This window comes from Anguilla anguilla, chromosome 16 (assembly GCF_013347855.1).
Source record: "Anguilla anguilla isolate fAngAng1 chromosome 16, fAngAng1.pri, whole genome shotgun sequence".
NCBI classification, from domain to species: domain Eukaryota; kingdom Metazoa; phylum Chordata; class Actinopteri; order Anguilliformes; family Anguillidae; genus Anguilla; species Anguilla anguilla.
This window is the reverse complement of record NC_049216.1, coordinates 1,025,258-1,043,927: the sequence shown is the minus strand read 5'-3', so window position 1 is coordinate 1,043,927 and position 18,670 is coordinate 1,025,258. Positions and strand designations below refer to the sequence as shown.

Below are 18,670 nucleotides of genomic sequence, written 5' to 3'. Positions count from 1 at the left end.
AAAATTAAAGTGCTTCAATCACTGTTTTGTGGTGTAAACACAATTATGATGCGGCTGCCACCTTCTTCATATCTGGAATCTGAATCGGAAGCTGGCTTTGATCCCACTCTTTCAGTTTCAGGTGTACAGCTATGGTTTTAAAATTTGTTAGAACTGGTAGTAGTGCAAACCAAACTCAGAAATGTGTCGTCTTTTTCTTCAGAATCCTTCCCAACCCAGCCGTGCATTAGGAAGGTGCTTCTCTTAGATTCTGGATCATTCTTTTCCAGGCGCACATGAGGTAATATAGCAGGAGTAACTCACTGGGGGGCTGCTCCCCCCCCCCCCCCCCCCCCCCCCCCCCCCACACTGCGTTGTGTTCAGTGGTTTCCAACAAAAAAAAAAACATTTCCCACATCAAGTCTAAACTCTGATGATTTTAAAAGTAAAAGACAGATCGTCCACACAATGTGACTCAGGGACGTTGCTCTATCCCTAATATGCCGGTTCACAGTTTTGCACTGATTAGAGCTATAATGGAAATAAATCATATATTTTTGGACTTTATCCTCAATAGTTCGAATGGACGTGCTTTTGTAACGAAAGGGAAATAGCGTATAACTGTAACTGTAGCACGGAGAGGATATCATGTGAGGGCTAACTGTGAGGGCTAACCCTTGCTGGCTGAACTGAGTCCATACTTGAGTAGTCCCACACAATGTTATGATTGGATTACTGACAGATTTGCGAGAAGCTGACATCAATGGGACAATATCTGGCCAACAAATTTGGACAGTCCCATCCTGTCATGAATTTATTGCACATTCTCAAGGTAATATTTATTTAAATGTCTTTCCCACAAATAACATAACAAAATAAATAGTAAGTTCAGCCTATTTTGCGTTTCAGAATATTTAAAACTTGAATGCCATGCTGTATGGATTTATAGGCATTTCAGATGAAGACAAAAAATTTTAATGAAGTGAGCGACAAATTCAATAATAATAATAATAATAATAATCACTGTAAAGCTGTGTGAGTTGCCAGTAAAAGCCGTTTCTGCATGTGAGCAGCATTAAGCTCATGCCTGTGTGCTCTGGGCCACTTCACCAAACTCATCCATCTCCAGCAGGCTCCCGACCAATTAGAGCACGGTATGCAAATTAGCCAGCACAACTCCAAACTGGAGTGCAGGGCTAGCATGGAGGTCGCAGACCGTCTCCAGGAGGGAGGGAGGGGGAGAGGGAGGGGAGGGGAGGGGGGGTTACTGTGATTCATCAATGTTATCATTGTGCCTTGGCAATACGTATTTTGAAATACGTCATTCCAATAAAGAATCTGAATTGAATTGAGTGACAAAGAGAAAAATAGAGAGAAAGAGAGAGCAAGAGAGAGAGAAACAGCAAGCGAGGAAGAGTGAGCACAAGGAAAAAGGGGGTGTGTCTGGGGAATCCCCAGCTAAATTAAGCCAGGGAAAAGCCTTCCGATGACTCAAAAATCTGCAGTTTTCCAGCCGGGACAAGTGGTTTAAGGAGGTTTCTCTCCTTACGAGGAGATTTATTTACGCACTGGGGGAGGGAAAAAGGACAGACAGTCTGGGTTTTCACTCTTCCCAAAAAAAATATGCACCAGAGATCTCCTGCAAGAGACCAGAGTTGCACAGGCCTGGAACCCAGCTAAATGGCTGTCTGCAACCACCTCTCCACGGCTCTTACCCTGTTTCCCCTCAATTTCTGCTTTCAAAACTTAAGTCAACAACAGACAGGCCAAAAACCGCCAACAACAGGCAGGCCAAAAACCGTTGACAACAGATGGGCCAAAAACTGCCAACAACAGACTGGCCAAAAACCGCCAACAACAGACAGGCCAAAAACCGCCAACAACAGACAGGTCAAAAACCGCCAACAACAGACAGGTCAAAAACCGCCAACAACAGACAAGCCAAAAACCAGCAACAACAGACAGGCCAAAAACCGCCAACAACAGACAGGCCAAAAACCACCAACAACAGACGAGCCAAAAACTTCCAACAACAGACAGGCCAAAAACCGCCAACAACAGGCTCCCATGCCTGTCCAGACACAGCACTGTTTCCACCCAACAAGGGTCACAAACTCTGATTTTGGAGGACCAGAGGGTCGGTTGGGGTCCCCAATCCTGGTCCTGGAGAGCCACAGGGTCTACTGGGGTCCCCAGCCCTGGTCCTGGGGAGCCACAGGGTCTGCTGTTTTTCACTGTTAATCAGCACTTAACTGATTGATTTAAACAGCTGATTACACAATTAACTCACCTCATCTGGTTTCTTGAGTCCAAGCCAGTTGTAAATTTTAAGGCAAAAACTAAAACCAGCGGCTCTGCAGGACCAAGGCTGTACACCTGTGCCCAGAATCTGTGCTACAACACACACAGGCCTTCACAAAGAGGCACTGAGGCTCCTCTCTTTTCAGGCTTATCTGTCATGTGTCTACCTGAAACTGAAAGCTTCCTGGGGCTACAAATGCATCAATGGCAATCCATCAATCGTGAGGCCAAAATAAAAATTAAAAAGTAGATTTATTTTCCCTCAAAGCAAAACTGGTTTGCCTACACTCTTACTAAATTAGTCATTGCATGGAGTGGAAAGTATATTTGACTATTAACATTCCCTGGGTGCAGCGCATGAGTGGCTATGAGCGACTGGGAGAAAGTGGCTGATGATATTTCTCCTTTTTCTCAAGCTGAGTTCATGGAGCTTACCTATTTAATACCTTCCAAATGCAGCGTTCTTCCATAGAAATAGGCAAGTTGTGCCGGGACATTTCCCAGTTTCCTCTGTAAACGGCTTTTATATATACAGGAAAAGTGTGTGCTGTCTGAGTGCTGATTTAACAGCTCTCAGGAGGGACCTGACACTTACTGAGGCTGGCGTAGGCCCGTGACTGACACCGCTTTCAGGAGGGACCTGACTCTTACTGAGGCTGGCGTAGGCCCGTGCCTGACACCGCTCTCAGGAGGGACCTGACTCTTACTGAGGCTGGCGTAGGCCCGTGCCTGACACCGCTCTCAGGAGGGACCTGACTCTTACTGAGGCTGGCGTAGGCCCGTGCCTGACACCGCTCTCAGGAGGGACCTGACTCTTACTGAGGCTGGCGTAGGCCCGTGCCTGACACCGCTCTCAGGAGGGACCTGACTCTTACTGAGGCTGGCGTAGGCCCGTGCCTGACACCGCTCTCAGGAGGGACCTGACTCTTACTGAGGCTGGCGTAGGCCCGTGCCTGACACCGCTCTCAGGAGGGACCTGACTCTTACTGAGGCTGGCGTAGGCCCGTGCCTGACACCGCTCTCAGGAGGGACCTGACTCTTACTGAGGCTGGCGTAGGCCCGTGACTGACACCGCTCTCAGGAGGGACCTGACTCTTACTGAGGCTGGCGTAGGCCCGTGCCTGACACCGCTTTCAGGAGGGACCTGACTCTTACTGAGGCTGGCGTAGGCCTGTGACTGACACCGCTCTCAGGAGGGACCTGACTCTTACTGAGGCTGGCGTAGGCGTCAGCTCCACTGGTTAGCATGTGACATCAGCTCCACTGGTTAGCGCGTGACATCAGCTCCACTGGTTAGCGTGTGACATCAGCTCCACTGGTTAACGTGTGACATCAGCGTGCTCCACTGGTTAACGTGTGACATCAGCTCCACTGGTTAGCGTGTGACATCAGCTCCACTGGTTAGCGTGTGACATCAGCGCGCTCCACTGGTTAACGTGTGACATCAGCTCCACTGGTTAGCGTGTGACATCAGCGCGCTCCACTGGTTAGCGTGTGACATCAGTGTGCTCCACTGGTTAGCGTGTGACATCAGCACGCTCCACTGGTTAGCGTGTGACATCAGCGTGCTCCACTGGTTAGCGTGTGACATCAGCGCGCTCCACTGGTTAGCGTGTGACATCAGCTCCACTGGTTAGCGTGTGACATCAGCGTGCTCCACTGGTTAGCGTGTGACATCAGCGCGCTCCACTGGTTAGCGTGTGACATCAGCGCGCTCCACTGGTTAGCGTGTGACATCAGCACGCTCCACTGGTTAGCGTGTGACATCAGCGTGCTCCACTGGTTAGCGTGTGACATCAGCGCGCTCCACTGGTTAGCGTGTGACATCAGCTCCACTGGTTAGCGTGTGACATCAGCGTGCTCCACTGGTTAGCGTGTGACATCAGCGCGCTCCACTGGTTAGCGTGTGACATCAGCTCCACTGGTTAGCGTGTGACATCAGCGTGCTCCACTGGTTAGCGTGTGACATCAGCGCGCTCCACTGGTTAGCGTGTGACATCAGCGCGCTCCACTGGTTAGCGTGTGACATCAGCGCGCTACACTGGTTAGCGTGTGACATCAGCGCGCTACACTGGTTAGCGTGTGACATCAGCGCGCTACACTGGTTAGCATGTGACAACAATGACTCTGTACAATGTGAAATACAATTAAAGTGACATTCAGTGCCTATTTTGCCAAGGTGGTGGACTCCGAGGCTGCAGTCCGGAAGACTTCCTTGCCCCCGATGCTTCGCCAGCCCCTTTGCTCACAAACTGGGAAACTTAGTTCATCCACCCAGTCACCTTGCCAGCTAGCTCACGCCAACACCATTGCAAAGGAAAGCATTACTTGATGCTCTAACACTGATTTGAATGAAACCAAGCAAGAGAAGCTAGGTAACTAGCTAGAGCTTGGGTTTTTTGCTTAGCATTGTCAGACAAGCAAGGATTCATTAAGAATATGTCTATCTTCTGAATCCAGCGGTTCCAACAATCAATGTCCTTCTTAAGATGTTCAGCACTCTGAATACTGAACCAAGTGATATTGCATGCTAGAACCCCTCACTTAACCTACATGTAAAATATATTTTATGTGATTTAATTTAATAATTATTATTTAAAATGAGAATTATCAATTAAATCGCCAAATTCATTGATAGGTCAGTCTACAGTGCACTGGTGGAATCAACCAACAAGTCAAAACAAGCTCAATACCAGGTTTTAAGATTAAATAATTGAATTCAATAAGATGCAATCAATTATATTAATGAACTGAAAACATACATTCTTTATTGAATGCAGGCACTCTACTTCTAAATTACCCAACAGAAGACATAATACTAAATATTAAACAACTAATCTAGAAATACCAGAAAATAGAGAGAGAGAGAGACGGATATGAGAGAGAGAGAGAAACAGATCGGCCAGACCTTGCCAAAGTATCACCCACTTCCAGTATAAGCGCCACAAGGAAACCAGCTAAAAACACACAACCAAGGAACCACCACCAAAATAAAAAGAGGAAAACTCTTCTTCCAGGCTCTGAAACCAAACGCAACACAACAACCTTTTTCCTGTGGCAATCTTAAATACCTTACCCAGCATGGCTCAAGGATGTTTTGCCCTGATTGGGTGATGCTGGGTTAAGGTATAGCATAGAAGGGAAGGGGGGTCAGACTAATTTATGACAAGGACTGGCCTACCTAAAGATTGCATTCAAACTTAAAGAGGACATGGGAAAGGGAAATGTTAGGCATATAGGGTCTTCGACCCCCGATATGGTGTCCTGTGTCATCTGGTTTGTCTCTTCGGAGGGGGTGAGACCTATAGATTGTCTGCCTAGATTAGGGTATCAGTGGATTTTATATTGCTCCAATCACATTTGCTTTGATGCTTGTGACAGGGAGGCCAAGCCACATTCTTATTCACTGATTCCCTCTCTAAGGCCAAAATCTAAACACTACATATCGTACAGCATCAAAGCTAGCGTAACAAGATATAACTGCTAACCAATAAATAATCGGTTCACAGACATGCCAAACAGAATTTGTGAGTGAAGAGGCTGGCGACCTGCGACTGGCAGAAACCAGAAACGTGGGGGGGGGGGGGGGGTCCGAATGACAAAAACTACGAGAGGTGCATCCATGGAGCCAACAGCCTCAGTGCTCACCCCCCTTCGTTACACACAAAACAGTCCCCACCTGGTTATGCACAAAACAGTCCCCACCTGGTTATGCACAAAACAGTCCCCACCTGGTTATACACAAAACAGTCCCCACCTGGTTATACACAAAACAGTCCCCACCTGGTTATACACAAAACAGTCCCCACCTGGTTATACACAAAACAGTCCCCACCTGGTTATACACAAAACATTCCCCACCTGGTTATGCACAAAACAGTCCAGACCTCTGGAATGAAATCATTCTGAGCATAATCATAACAGGATACCCTGCTGTTAATAATTACCTTCTAACTTCATAACGTGCCACCAAATCAGCATTATTCCCTTTTAACTGCCTGCCAAAACACCAACGTGGCAGTAACTATGTTTCCTTTCAATATCCAATTAGTTCAGCTCTCTGACTCCACGCTCATAAGACCACTGAAGGTTTATCTGTAAAGTAATGCACCACACGTGTGCTGCCCAATGCAGCAATGTAATCTACTGAAGTGAAACTCGCCCACAGATTAGCTCATTTGGTGAGAAGTGCATTGCTGTGTTTCATCCATTTCCAGTGCATTCTGATGATTTAAATAAAGGGCATTAGCCTACATTTTGAGCAACCCTCTATACTGTGTGCTGGACATGAATACCTAATCAGGACATCACAGGTTACAACAGCTACCTTAGAGGCAGTACTGGCACCCAGACAATCTGTGTGATTAGCAGGCTTTCCCACAGACTCCGGCAGCGTGTGGGGGCGAGTGACAGGGTTCCCTCCTAAAGGTGAGGCTTACCTTCCACCTGCTCTGGCCTAAAGGTGAGGCTTACCTTCCACCTGCTCTGGCCTAAAGGTGAGGCTTACCTTCCACCTGCTCTGGCCTAAAGGTGAGGCTTACCTTCCACCTGTTCTGGCCTAAAGGTGAGGCTTACCTTCCACCTGCTCTGGCCTAAAGGTGAGGCTTACCTTCCACCTGCTCTGGCCTAAAGGTGAGGCTTACCTTCCACCTGCTCTGGCCTAAAGCACCAGCATCCAGCAGCTTCACATGCCTCTCAAACTTATGTCACGTCTGGTTACTTTATTTATAGCGCCGTACGTACGGTACAGCTGGAAGCTCATAGCAGGTATGTTAGCGTGGCAATCACAAGAGAAGCTGCCCTACATTACTCCTTAAGAGATAGCGCTGAGAATCTATAGAAAAGGGTGTCATTTCTATTTATTTATTTACGAACAGGTTGTTTTGTGTCCTTTGCACAGTCATTAATTTTGTAATTAATATATCCTCAGGTACACAGTGTGATCAAAACATTCTTTCACTCTTCTAATACTGAGAGACCTTCCAGATCAAAACTACAGTACCCCCACACATGGTCCCAAAATCTCCGGCGAGTGTAGCTCAAAACACACTGTGCCGTAACCACATTGTGTCTTAACAGCATAGAAAGGTCTTGTACCAGTGCTCTCTGATTCACAGAGCAGACACCAATTCAGTGCCAATTCCAGGGTGTATATGAAATTACGAACTAAAACGGTCCCGACCCCATTACAGCTGAAAACAAATCTAGTTTCTCCTGAAGGTGTCAGACGCAAGCTTCACCTGCGACTCCCGTTCCGCAGTTAAGCACAAACGGTTCCTTTCAGAGCAGGCGAGCCGGCTTCCCGGTTCCGTACACGCGCGCTGGTGCCGGAGAGCGCCGGGCACACGAGCTGCGTTCAGCCTGAAGCTGCGCCGCGACCGTAGCCCAGTCATCTCACAAATACAGTCTGCACTCTGTTCCCCGTGCAAAACCACCACAATCACGGCGCTCAGCGCTCGCCCAAACCACCCATAAAGCCCGGACCAGTTTAAGGACGTCTGGAATATGTGCTATTGTAAGAGCAGTGTGAAGTGTCCTTCGATCCCCCGTGGTACCTGTGAGTTACCGACGATGGGAGGGAAGACCCATGTGCCGTCCATCGTCGTGGAAACTCTGATATATGGCTGTCTGGGAATGGCGGCCCAGACATCATAGAAAGCAGCTGCTGGAGATATTATCGCCATTCTCTGTGGGCTACTCCAGTGAGTCACTATGGAAATGATAAGAAGCAAGCCGAATGGATTGTTTCCACTTTACTCATGAGTTCACTTGAATTAACCGCTTACTTACGAGTATCGCAATACTCCAGACGCTGTTGCTTGGAAATTATGAATTCCATATACCAAGGAGTACATTAGACGGATACAATTTACAAAGTGCTGCTTTTGAATCCAAAATACCTGTTGTATTATTATGCACCCAATAACCACGGACAGACAGCAGATCTGAACGTGTTCCTTTCTCCAACGTTTCTCCCGTATTTCCACACAGTTCGTGAAACGGTTAACAGTCCGCCTAATTTCATATTTTCATTATGGTATTTATCAGGAATACTTTCTCCAGCGGTCACCCTCCTAATATCGGGGTTTGCAGATGCGTGTATTCTTCTAACTAAACAGCGCAGAGTTCGTATTTCATGCGATGAACAGTTTGGAAATGCATGTCATAAGCAGCTCGTTACAAAAATACAGTGTCACAGATAGGTGACACTGCGTGCTTCGCAAGTCCTTCGTAGTTGATGCAATTTACGATTTGGCCATATAGGCAACAGCAATTGAAATAGAAACCATAATTTAGCCATAGCGGATAGCAACGCACTTGCTATAGCGTAATTTAACCAGTCAGAATAATAGAATATGAAATATACCACATCTTCCAAAGCAAACAGGTTTACAAATGACAACAGACGACAACGCCGGAGGAAAACGTATGGGGAGACTACCGAGGCACATTAATGGAATTATTGTCCATTTTTCTCTGGAAATACGGGAAAGACAACGTCATGTGTATCAGAAAATTAACTGATCTGGAACGTACCACGTTGGTGAGGAAATCGGACTCATTCAAATCCTCCAGGTCCAACAGGTTGGAATTTGGGAAAGGTTTCTCCGAGCTGAAATTGTCCAGAAGGGTATCCATGGCTTTCCAAACGAGAAAACGGATAACTAACTTCTTTCGCAAATACAATAATTGTGTGCGTTAAATTCCAAGAAATGTTCCAAGCAATTTCAAGCGTGTATTCTTAGTATTAAACTCCCGCTTCGTTTCTTTGGAACTAGATGATCAGATTTGAACATCAATGGAACTAAACTGAAACTAACTCGTTAATTCGAGCTATGCTTTTTTGGGAAATTGTCCTGTGCACAGTAGTAAGGATGTTCCAGGTGCTATTAAATCTGTCACATCAACGTAGCGCGCTGTCTCTACGGAACAAAAAAAAAAAAAAAAAACACTCGCTACATATTCATAACAGTACCTCCCTAATTTAACTTTTTTAGTCCCTCCAAGTCCCCTCCCATTTTCTTATTTTAAAATGACACCACCGAACGCACAACAGGTTTACTCACTAATTGCTTTTTAGATTATTATCATGTTTAAAACCACGTCGGATTTCATTTACTGTACTGCAGTGTGGATTAGAATAACTGTACTGTATACTAGGACGTGTGTGTATGTACAGTATGCAAGTTTGTGCCTGTGTGACAATGTTTGCATGTGTGTGTGTTTGCGTATGTACAGTATGCATGTTTGTGTGTATGTGTGTGTGCGTATGTACAGTATGCATGTGTGTGTGTGTGTGTGTGCATGCGTTCATGCTTGTGTACGTGCATGTGCATATGCATACGCACACATTGGTGCATGCATACTGTGACAGAGAGAATACTCTGTGACTCATTAGAGTTAAACCCACAACAGTGTGCAGGAGAACCTCATTAAACCGCAGTGCAGCAGCATCTGGAGCTCTGCAGGAGGAACTCTGCACCACTGCACAGAGTGCAGCAGCATCTGGAGCTCTGCAGGAGGACCCTGCACCACTGCACAGAGTGCAGCAGCATCTGGAGCTCTGCAGGAGGACCCTGCACCACTGCACAGAGTGCAGCAGCATCTGGAGCTCTGCAGGAGGAACTCTGCACCACTGCACAGAGTGCAGCAGCATCTGGAGCTCTGCAGGAGGAACTCTGCACCACTGCACAGAGTGCAGCAGCATCTGGAGCTCTGCAGGAGGAACTCTGCACCAATGCACAGAGTGCAGCAGCATCTGGAGCTCTGCAGGAGGAACTCTGCACCACTGCACAGAGTGCAGCAGCATCTGGAGCTCTGCAGGAGGACCCCGCACCACTGCACAGAGTGCAGCAGCATCTGGAGCTCTGCTGGAGGAACTCTGCACCACTGCACAGAGTGCAGCAGCATCTGGAGCTCTGCAGGAGGAACTCTGCACCACTGCACAGAGTGCAGCAGCATCTGGAGCTCTGCAGGAGGAACTCTGCACCACTGCACAGAGTGCAGCAGCATCTGGACCTCTGCAGGGGGACCCCGCACCACTGCACAGAGTGCAGCAGCATCTGGAGCTCTGCAGGAGGACCCCGCACCACTGCACAGAGTGCAGCAGCATCTGGAGCTCTGCAGGAGGAACCCCGCACCACTGATCCCGCCCTGAGAAGGACAGCAGGACCCCGTCCTCCTCTGCCCCCACCACCACTTCACACAGACTGCCCTTTTTCACGGGTAGGTGTCCAGTGGTTTGCGGAGCATGACACTGATGGCGTCCATATGCGATCACCTTCTCATTCACCACATCTGAGCCCAAAGGAGCATTTATGGGATGTTCTCCAAGAATGCTTTCCACTTCCATCAGCAATGCTGACTGGCTTTCTGTTGGAGCAGTGGTGCTTGGCATTTTTGTTTTTTATGAGATGATATTTACAAACTGCTTTATATTTGCTGGCATGAGGACACGTTCAGGTACAGTATCATCCAATAAGTGTCAAGACAACTAGCACAAAATCCGTCTGTTGTGGTTTTGAAGGCTGGTTTTCCAGGCAGTGGTAAGGCTGAGAGGCATATGGTGGAGTTGCTCCAGAGTGGCACTGCCTTGTCCTGTCAGAGTTTCCATTTTCTGCTTTTTCTCTTGAGAAAATTTGTTTCTCTGAGAATGGCATGGAGGTGCAGCGGGCAGCACTATCGCCTCACAGCAAGAAGGTCGTGGGTTCGGATCCCGCCCTGGGCCTTTCTGTGTGGAGTTTACATATTCTCCCTGTGTCCGTGTGGGTTTCCCCTGGGTGCTCCGGTTTCCTCCCACAGTCCAAAGACATGCAGTTACGCTAATTGGAGACTCTAAATTTCCCATAGGTATGAGTGAGTGAGTGAATGGTGTGTGTGCCTGCCTGCATGCCTTTGGACAGTGAATGGTTTGTGTGAATGGTTTATGGTGGTGCCCTGCGATAGATTGGCGACCTGTCTAGGGTGTATTCCTGCCTCACCTGCCTACTTCTCGCCCAATGCATGCTGGGATGGGCTCCAGCACCCCTGCAACCCTGACCAGAATAAGCGAGTATAGATAATGGATGGACCCTGCGCAGGATAAGCGGGTTTAGATAATGGATGGACCCTGCCCAGGATAAGCAGGTATAGATTATGGATGGACCCTGCCTAGGATAAGCGGGTATAGATAACAGATGGACCTTACCCAAGATGAGCAGGTTTAGATAATGGATGGACCCTGCTCAGGATAAGCGGGTTTAGATAATGGATGGACTCTGCCCAGGATAAGCAGGTATAGATTATGGATGGAACCTGCCCGGGATAAGTGGGTATAGATAATGGATGGACCCTGCCCAGGATAAGTGGGTATAGATGATGTATGGACCCTTCCCAAGATGAGCAGGTTTAGATAATGGATGGACCATTGCCCAGGATAAGCGGGTATAGATGATGTATGGACCCTTCCCAAGATGAGCAGGTTTAGATAATGGATGGACCATTGCCCAGGATAAGGCCCTGCTCCAGAGTGACACCCTCTCTCTTATTTTTTCCCCTATTCACCTATTTATTTTCACTGCACCATATTACAATTTCCATCCACCATATACCTAACAACACATTCGCAGAACTCTGACCCATCTAAAACCATTTGTCTTTTCCCATGTCCTTTGGGTTTGCACCCCAACTTTCAACTAGGTTAGGAGCCTCTTTCAGGCTGTTAGTGGCTGGCTCTAGTACACAGTTAGTTAGGCTTGGGATAGCATTTGGGAGATAGGAAGAAACATTATTGGGGAAAGGGTTCATAGCAATGCCTACTCTGATAATGTTATATTCACATTTAATTCAAATTACCATAAAAAGACTGATTAAGGCACAAGACACAATGACTTAGCAAATGGGAATGATTTTTGATTCTCAATGTGCGTTCATGCCTGGAAGTGAAGCAGTTGAAAATGAACTTTGAGATGCACACCTTATCTCATACCCTGCTCCCCTCCCTTTATTCTGAATGCTCTTTTTTCCCTTTGTAAACAATCCCAAAATATCAGGGCAGCATGGTGAAAACAGAAAGTCTGACCTGCTCAGCGATACCTGAAGCTGAGCCGTGTAGAAGCTCAGATGCGTAAGCACAATATGAGTCGGTGAAAGGAAAGGGGAAGGGTCAAAGAACACAAAGGTGTCCGTGGTGTAGCCGTAACAATGACCTAAAGCAGTGAGGATCGGTGTGGGGACTCAGACAAAGGGCTATTGTGCAACGTGTCCCAGCAGCGGGAACCGAGGCACATTGATACCAGCTCATCTAGTTCAACATTTCAATGGGTCTGTTTTCCCTGCACTTCCCTGCGCCCCAACGGGGGATCCAGAATTTGTCACTCACACGACGTCGTCCAATCATCGGCATGGCAGAAGAGGTTATTGTAGAGAATGGACACGCCCACTCTCCCAGGGACAGATCGAACTGGTCAAACCATTCAGCCTGAAAGCCTTGCTGGTGCTCCTACTGAAAAACTTCTTGAACATTGTTGTGTTTTTCCCTAAGGTCGTTCTGCCCATCTAATCTCTCCTTAGGGGATGAAGCTTACTCTTCAAAGTGTTATTTAGCTCTTGTTGTAGTCTGTATTTCCGGTCACTTGTCTCCCCATTACTGTCTCTGTGTCTGTGTTCCCTGAGCTGCTTCACTCCCCTGTACTTGTGTGATTTCACTATTCGGGTGGTTCCGGGTTTTCGTGGTTTCCCCCCTTCTTTCCATTCTCGCCTTACTTCCTGCTTATTTCTAGTTTTACTAATTTCTACTAATCCCTACTAACTTATAGATTGTAAAGTACTAACCTCGCTAATATACTAACATGTGAATATTACTAATGGACTAACACACACTAGTTTTGGGTTTTTGATAGTTTAGATCACTATACTAATACATTAATCAGTCTCCCCTTCTCCATGCTGCGCTGTAGCTCCGCCCCTTTTCTTTCTAGCCTGCTCTAACGCTGAGTTCTGCAATTGCCTGCACCTGTCTCTTGCTCTAACTGCACCTCTCTCTCTCTGCACGTGTTTACCTGCTTCACCCAGGCCGTCTATTATCATTGTTGTCTATGTGATTCCAGTCCGCGTTTTGTCAGTCCCCTGTCATTGAATTAGTTTTCCTAATGTTCTTCACCTGGATGTTGTTTGTTACTCCTCCCTCACTCACTTAACCCCTCCTTGATTGTTATCTTCCCCAGTGTATAAATGTCAGTCTTTTCCACCTGTTCAATGTCAGAATGTTGATCATATTCATTGTGCTGATTATTTGTAAGCCTTTGTTTATTGAGATTCCTGCGACACCCCTTTGCCCGACTTCGAGTTTGCCTGCCCCTTTTGGTTTTGTTTGCTTCTGGTTCGACCTTCACTTTTCTTTGACTTCTCTTTTGCCTGCCCCTTTGTACCTTCGCTATTTCTGATCTCCTGGTTTTTGACTTTTTGCCTGTCTTTTTACTATTCTTTTGGAAACTCGATTCGGTACCGCACTCTCTCTGATCACCTGGCTTCGAACTTCGGACTGATTAAAGACGACGTTTTCTTGGATTTCCCTGGTCTGCGTGTGGGTCCTTACTCTGAACATAACAGCTCTGTAATTGAAATTTAAAACAATTTGAAGAAATGCTTGTATTTGTATTCTATTGATAATTTGCTGTGTTTATAGTTGTAAGAAGATACAATAAAATTTAAAATTGTATCATGCTTGAATTCTGTATATTACACTGCCTTATGTAACACACTCAGTCAGCAATGATCTGCTGATACAGTATCTATCAACTGATCTACAGTTAAATTTAAGGTTGGGGTTTTATAGGAACAAGTCTTTTTAAAATTCTGATGCCAAACATTCTGATTGTTGCTTCTTTTATCCCCACTCCTGATTATGGTGATCTCTTGCACATGAAAGCCTGAAGTCACAGTCTTCACCCGTTGGATACTGTGTATCATGGGGCTTTGAGATTCATTTCTAGTTGGCCTAACACATTATTGCACTCTTTGTTCTATACTGCTTAAATGGCCTGCATTGTCAATACGAAGGCTTAGTCATTGTTATGTTTTTATTTATCAAGCTATTTTAGGGAACCGTCCCTCCTATTTATGCAGATATATGAAGCTGAAATGTGAAGGCACGTACAGGTTACGGGCTCTTCCTATGGCTGATCCAGGCCTTCATGCTCCCTCTGGCTGGAAGAGCCTTCCATTACATTACATTACAGGCATTTAGCAGACGCTCTTAACCAGAGCGACGTACAACAAGTGCATTAGTTCATGGCAATATTTGAAGGGCACAAGTGTACCATCAAGACTAAAGTATCAAAACCTATGAAATATGTGAGAAATTATTAATGATCCACACATAATGTATATAAAAATGGAAGAAAAAAGTATAAAGCGCCTTATAACTTATGACTATAGCTATTTAGTTCACAAAATCCACATTGGCCAGTGGCAAAATTATGTTACACAGTTCATCTGCTACACCTCCACTGGAAAAAAAACTGTGAATATATCTGAAAGCTGTCAAATTCAACAAAGGTTTCCAAGGAAAGCCTATTTTCACGTTGGACATTCTCTTTTGTCCAGTTCTCCAATGACTTTGTCGCAGTAAAATGCTACTTTCTTTGAATATGCGCCATTATTATCAGGTTGGGTACTGTATTACACAAGACAAAGGGACCTTATTTTCAAGGGGACAACTGGGGGCTTTTATTCTGATCATTTGAAAGGCCACTGCTGCAAACAAACTAGGCTGCCCACTGAGCTGCCTGACAGAGAAGTGCAAAACTAAACCCCACACAGGGCTGGGTTTAAAACTAACACTCCTGTCTAATTCATCCTACAGCTTGCTTGACTTGTAAGGAAACCTATCACTGCTCAGACAGCACAATGTATGTCACCCCAAGGCCCATTCTTCAGATTGGTTGGTTTGCTTTTTGACTGTCCTTAGCAGAGACATGTTGGTTTGAGTTGAAAATGTAGTCAGAGCAAGAGAACAACAACAACTTGAATATGAAAGAGCCATTTTGGATTACATTTATATGGACAAGAGAACCACAAAGGTGCAAGTATTGGATATACAGGAAGTGACTGCAGTGTTAGTGTGTTACATATGGACATTGAAAACGTTTTCTGAATGATTTATTTGGCGATGTCAGGCACTGCGCTGAAAGCTCAGAGAGGCTGAGCTTGCTGTAAGTCGACTGCAGATCTCAGTGCAGAGGTTTCTGTCTCCAACACAGCTCTTACGCCTCTGCCTGCACACACTACGCAGCTCAGAGAGGCTGAGCTTGCTGTAAGTCGACTGCAGATCTCAGTGCAGAGGTTTCTGTCTCCAACACAGCTCTTACGCCTCTGCCTGCACACACTACGCAGCTCAGAGAGGCTGAGCTTGCTGTAAGTCGACTGCAGATCTTAGCGCAGAGGTTTCTGTCTCCAACACAGCTCTTACACCCCTGCCTGCACACACTACACAGTCACTTTCATAGAACTGCGAAACATGCACCCCAGACAGAAATCTACAAGCCAGTTTTTATTTTATTGCAATTAACCACCTGTAGACTAAAGTTAATTGCCACACTATACACACAATATGGGACGTTGTAGGAAAGAGCCAGACTGTGCATTCTCCTCTGTACCCCGCTTACATGACCCCCCCCCCCCCCCCCCACACACACCTTGATTCCGTCTTGGGCTAAGCTCCACTGACCACCTCTGGAGTAAGCATGCATGAGAGAATCAAAAACACACTATGCTCAAATAAGCTTTAAAAAAGGCCTAGCCTACCTTGAGTCATGACAGTATATGAATATAATGAATATAATGAATATAAACTTTGATAATCTTATGGAATGTATATATATATATATATATATATATATATATATATATGTTGGTGGCGTTATGGTCGCAGAGTTATCTATCTCTATAGCTACAACATCCACACTTAGTATTCATCCCCACTCTAAAGCCTTTGTCAAGTTCATCACAATTGCAGTGAATGAATTTTGTGTGATTATATGTGCAAAGTTAGTTTCGATAGTGTTTGACTGGAAAACTTGTATCAAAGCACTGGTCATTCAGTTGCTGAACAACGTGCTGGAGTAGACAGCCTCACGTTCGCACCTGGGTAAAAGCACCTGTTGTCTATTGTCGAGTGTTGTGAAGAGAATGGCACAAACTTTAATTTAATTTCGAATTTTTAAAACTCAGTCATTTTAAGCCCAATTATTTGACGAATAAAAAGACGCAGTGTTATGTGTTCTTACGGTGCAGTGTGCAACGGCCTCCAGGGAGAACTTTTAGAAAACTTCTTTCTTGTTCTCCGATCTCCCCCTCTCAGCTATTGGTCCAAATATAACATGGTCGGTTACATCACGGCTCAGGGCAGACCGTTCATGCTAATGAACAGAGAGTCAACGCCAATCTCTCTTCTGTAGAGATGGGATTTCTGTTTGTTCCCGCATGTTTGATGAATGGTGCTACTCGTTTCAGCAAGTCATCAAAACGCCTAGCACACATTTGGCAAATGTACAGACAAAACTCTCCATTCTTCGTCCTACTCTGATTTAGAGGGTGAACGTACCATCTCATTTGCCTTTATTTCTTCTTTTGCATAGCTAGATAAACTAAAGCCACTTTAAACTTTTTCTTTTGTGTTGTGATCTCGCGTAGCCCTTCTCTTTATATATCCATGGCGTGGCCACTGAGTATACCGACAACAGTGTTCGTGGACATGTTCGCCGGTGGTTCTCAATCCTGAAGTTCTTTCTTCTTACTGAGTATACTGCCAGCTTTAGCCATACTGATAAGCGTTCAGATTTTTCCATGACTGTTAGAACTGGACTTCTGCATTTTGGAAAAGGATAGCCAGTGTTTCTGACATCACGGAGCCCAGAACAAGGACTTTCTATGACTCATTCTTTCCTCATGGGGATCTGAGCACAAGAATCATCATGGTCACATGGTCTGCATGGTGTCCATTGCACCCCCAAGCCCAGTACCTTTTGACACCATGGAAACAGCAAGAAGCTGAGTGAACATAATGACTGCAAGAGGAAAGAAAGAAAGTGAGAACCAGAAGACAATTACAGAAGAGAATGGAACAGAAGAGAGGAACACAATAGTCAGAACCAGAAGAAATATGAACAAATGAGAGGGAAACAGAAAAGAACACAAGTGAGGAAAAAAAAACAGATCAAAAAACAAGAACACAAGAGGAGCAAGAGAGAGAAACAGAATAGAAGAACCGAAGATTGAGGGACAAAAGTGAGAGAAAAAGTGAAGAACAGAAGAGAGAGGAAGAAAATTCTGAGGAATAATAGAGAGAGAAACAAAAGAGAGAAAAAAGAACAGGTAGTACCATAAGATAGAGGGACAAAATAGAGGAACAGAAGAGAGAGGAACAAAAAGGAGAGTAACAGCTGAGAAGAAGAGAAGGCTGAAGAACAGAAGAGAAGAAAAGAAGAGAGGAACAGAAGAGAGTAGAAAAGAAAAGTTGTACAGAAGGGAAATGAACAGAAGAGCAGAAGAGAGAGGAAGAGACTGTTCTCCTTTAAAAAATACCAGATGAGGATAACGGGATATTCAGCCAGCCTAAGCTTTCCATTTGCCTACAGAATGGAGGGTAGAATTTTCATCAAAAACACAGTTACAGTCTGCAGCTGTAGTTAGAGACTGTATCAAAAACACAGTTACAATCTGCAGCTGTAGTTAGAGACTGTATCAAAAACACAGTTACAATCTGCAGCTGTAGTTAGAGACTGTATCAAAAACACAGTTACAGTCTGCAGCTGTAGTTAGAGTCTGTATCAAAAACACAGTTACAGTCTGCAGCTGTAGTTATAGACTGTATCAAAAACACAGTTACAATCTGCAGCTGTAGTTAGAGACTGTATCAAAAACACAGTTACAATCTGCAGCTGTAGTTAGAGACTGTATCAAAAACACAGTTACAGTCTGCAGTTGTAGTTAAAGACTGTATCAAAAACACAGTTACATTCTGCAGCTGTAGTTAAAGACTGTATCAAAAACACAGTTACATTCTGCAGCTGTAGTTAAAGACTGTATCAAAAACACAGTTACAGTCTGCAGTTGTAGTTAAAGACTGTATCAAAAACACAGTTACATTCTGCAGCTGTAGTTAAAGACTATATCAAAAACACAGTTACAGTCTGCAGCTGTAGTTAGAGGCTGTATAAAAATGCGGATCAAACAAGTGATTGATAGAAGCTGGCATGAAATCCTGAAACAGATGGATTACATGCACTGTGCCGCCCTGTTGTAGAGGCTTCACAAGCATCCGCCTGTTCAATGGACTCTTAACCTCTCCATTCCATACGTCTATCAAGCCAAACCCAAAAACATTCACTAGGACTCAAGTCTGGATATT

At 45.4% G+C, this 18,670-nt stretch overlaps 1 protein-coding gene across 1 annotated transcript in view; it reads right to left on the bottom strand.

The window, feature by feature from the left end:
• Window positions 1-9,201, bottom strand: part of LOC118215527 (cyclic AMP-responsive element-binding protein 3-like protein 1) — a 47,497-nt gene extending 38,296 nt beyond the window's left edge. Inside the window, exon 1 of the mRNA XM_035396418.1 lies at window positions 8,818-9,201. Coding sequence (XP_035252309.1) covers window positions 8,818-8,919 — 102 coding nt within the window. The 5' untranslated portion in view covers window positions 8,920-9,201. The remainder of the gene's footprint in view (window positions 1-8,817) is intronic.
• Window positions 9,202-18,670: the final 9,469 nt, after the last annotated feature.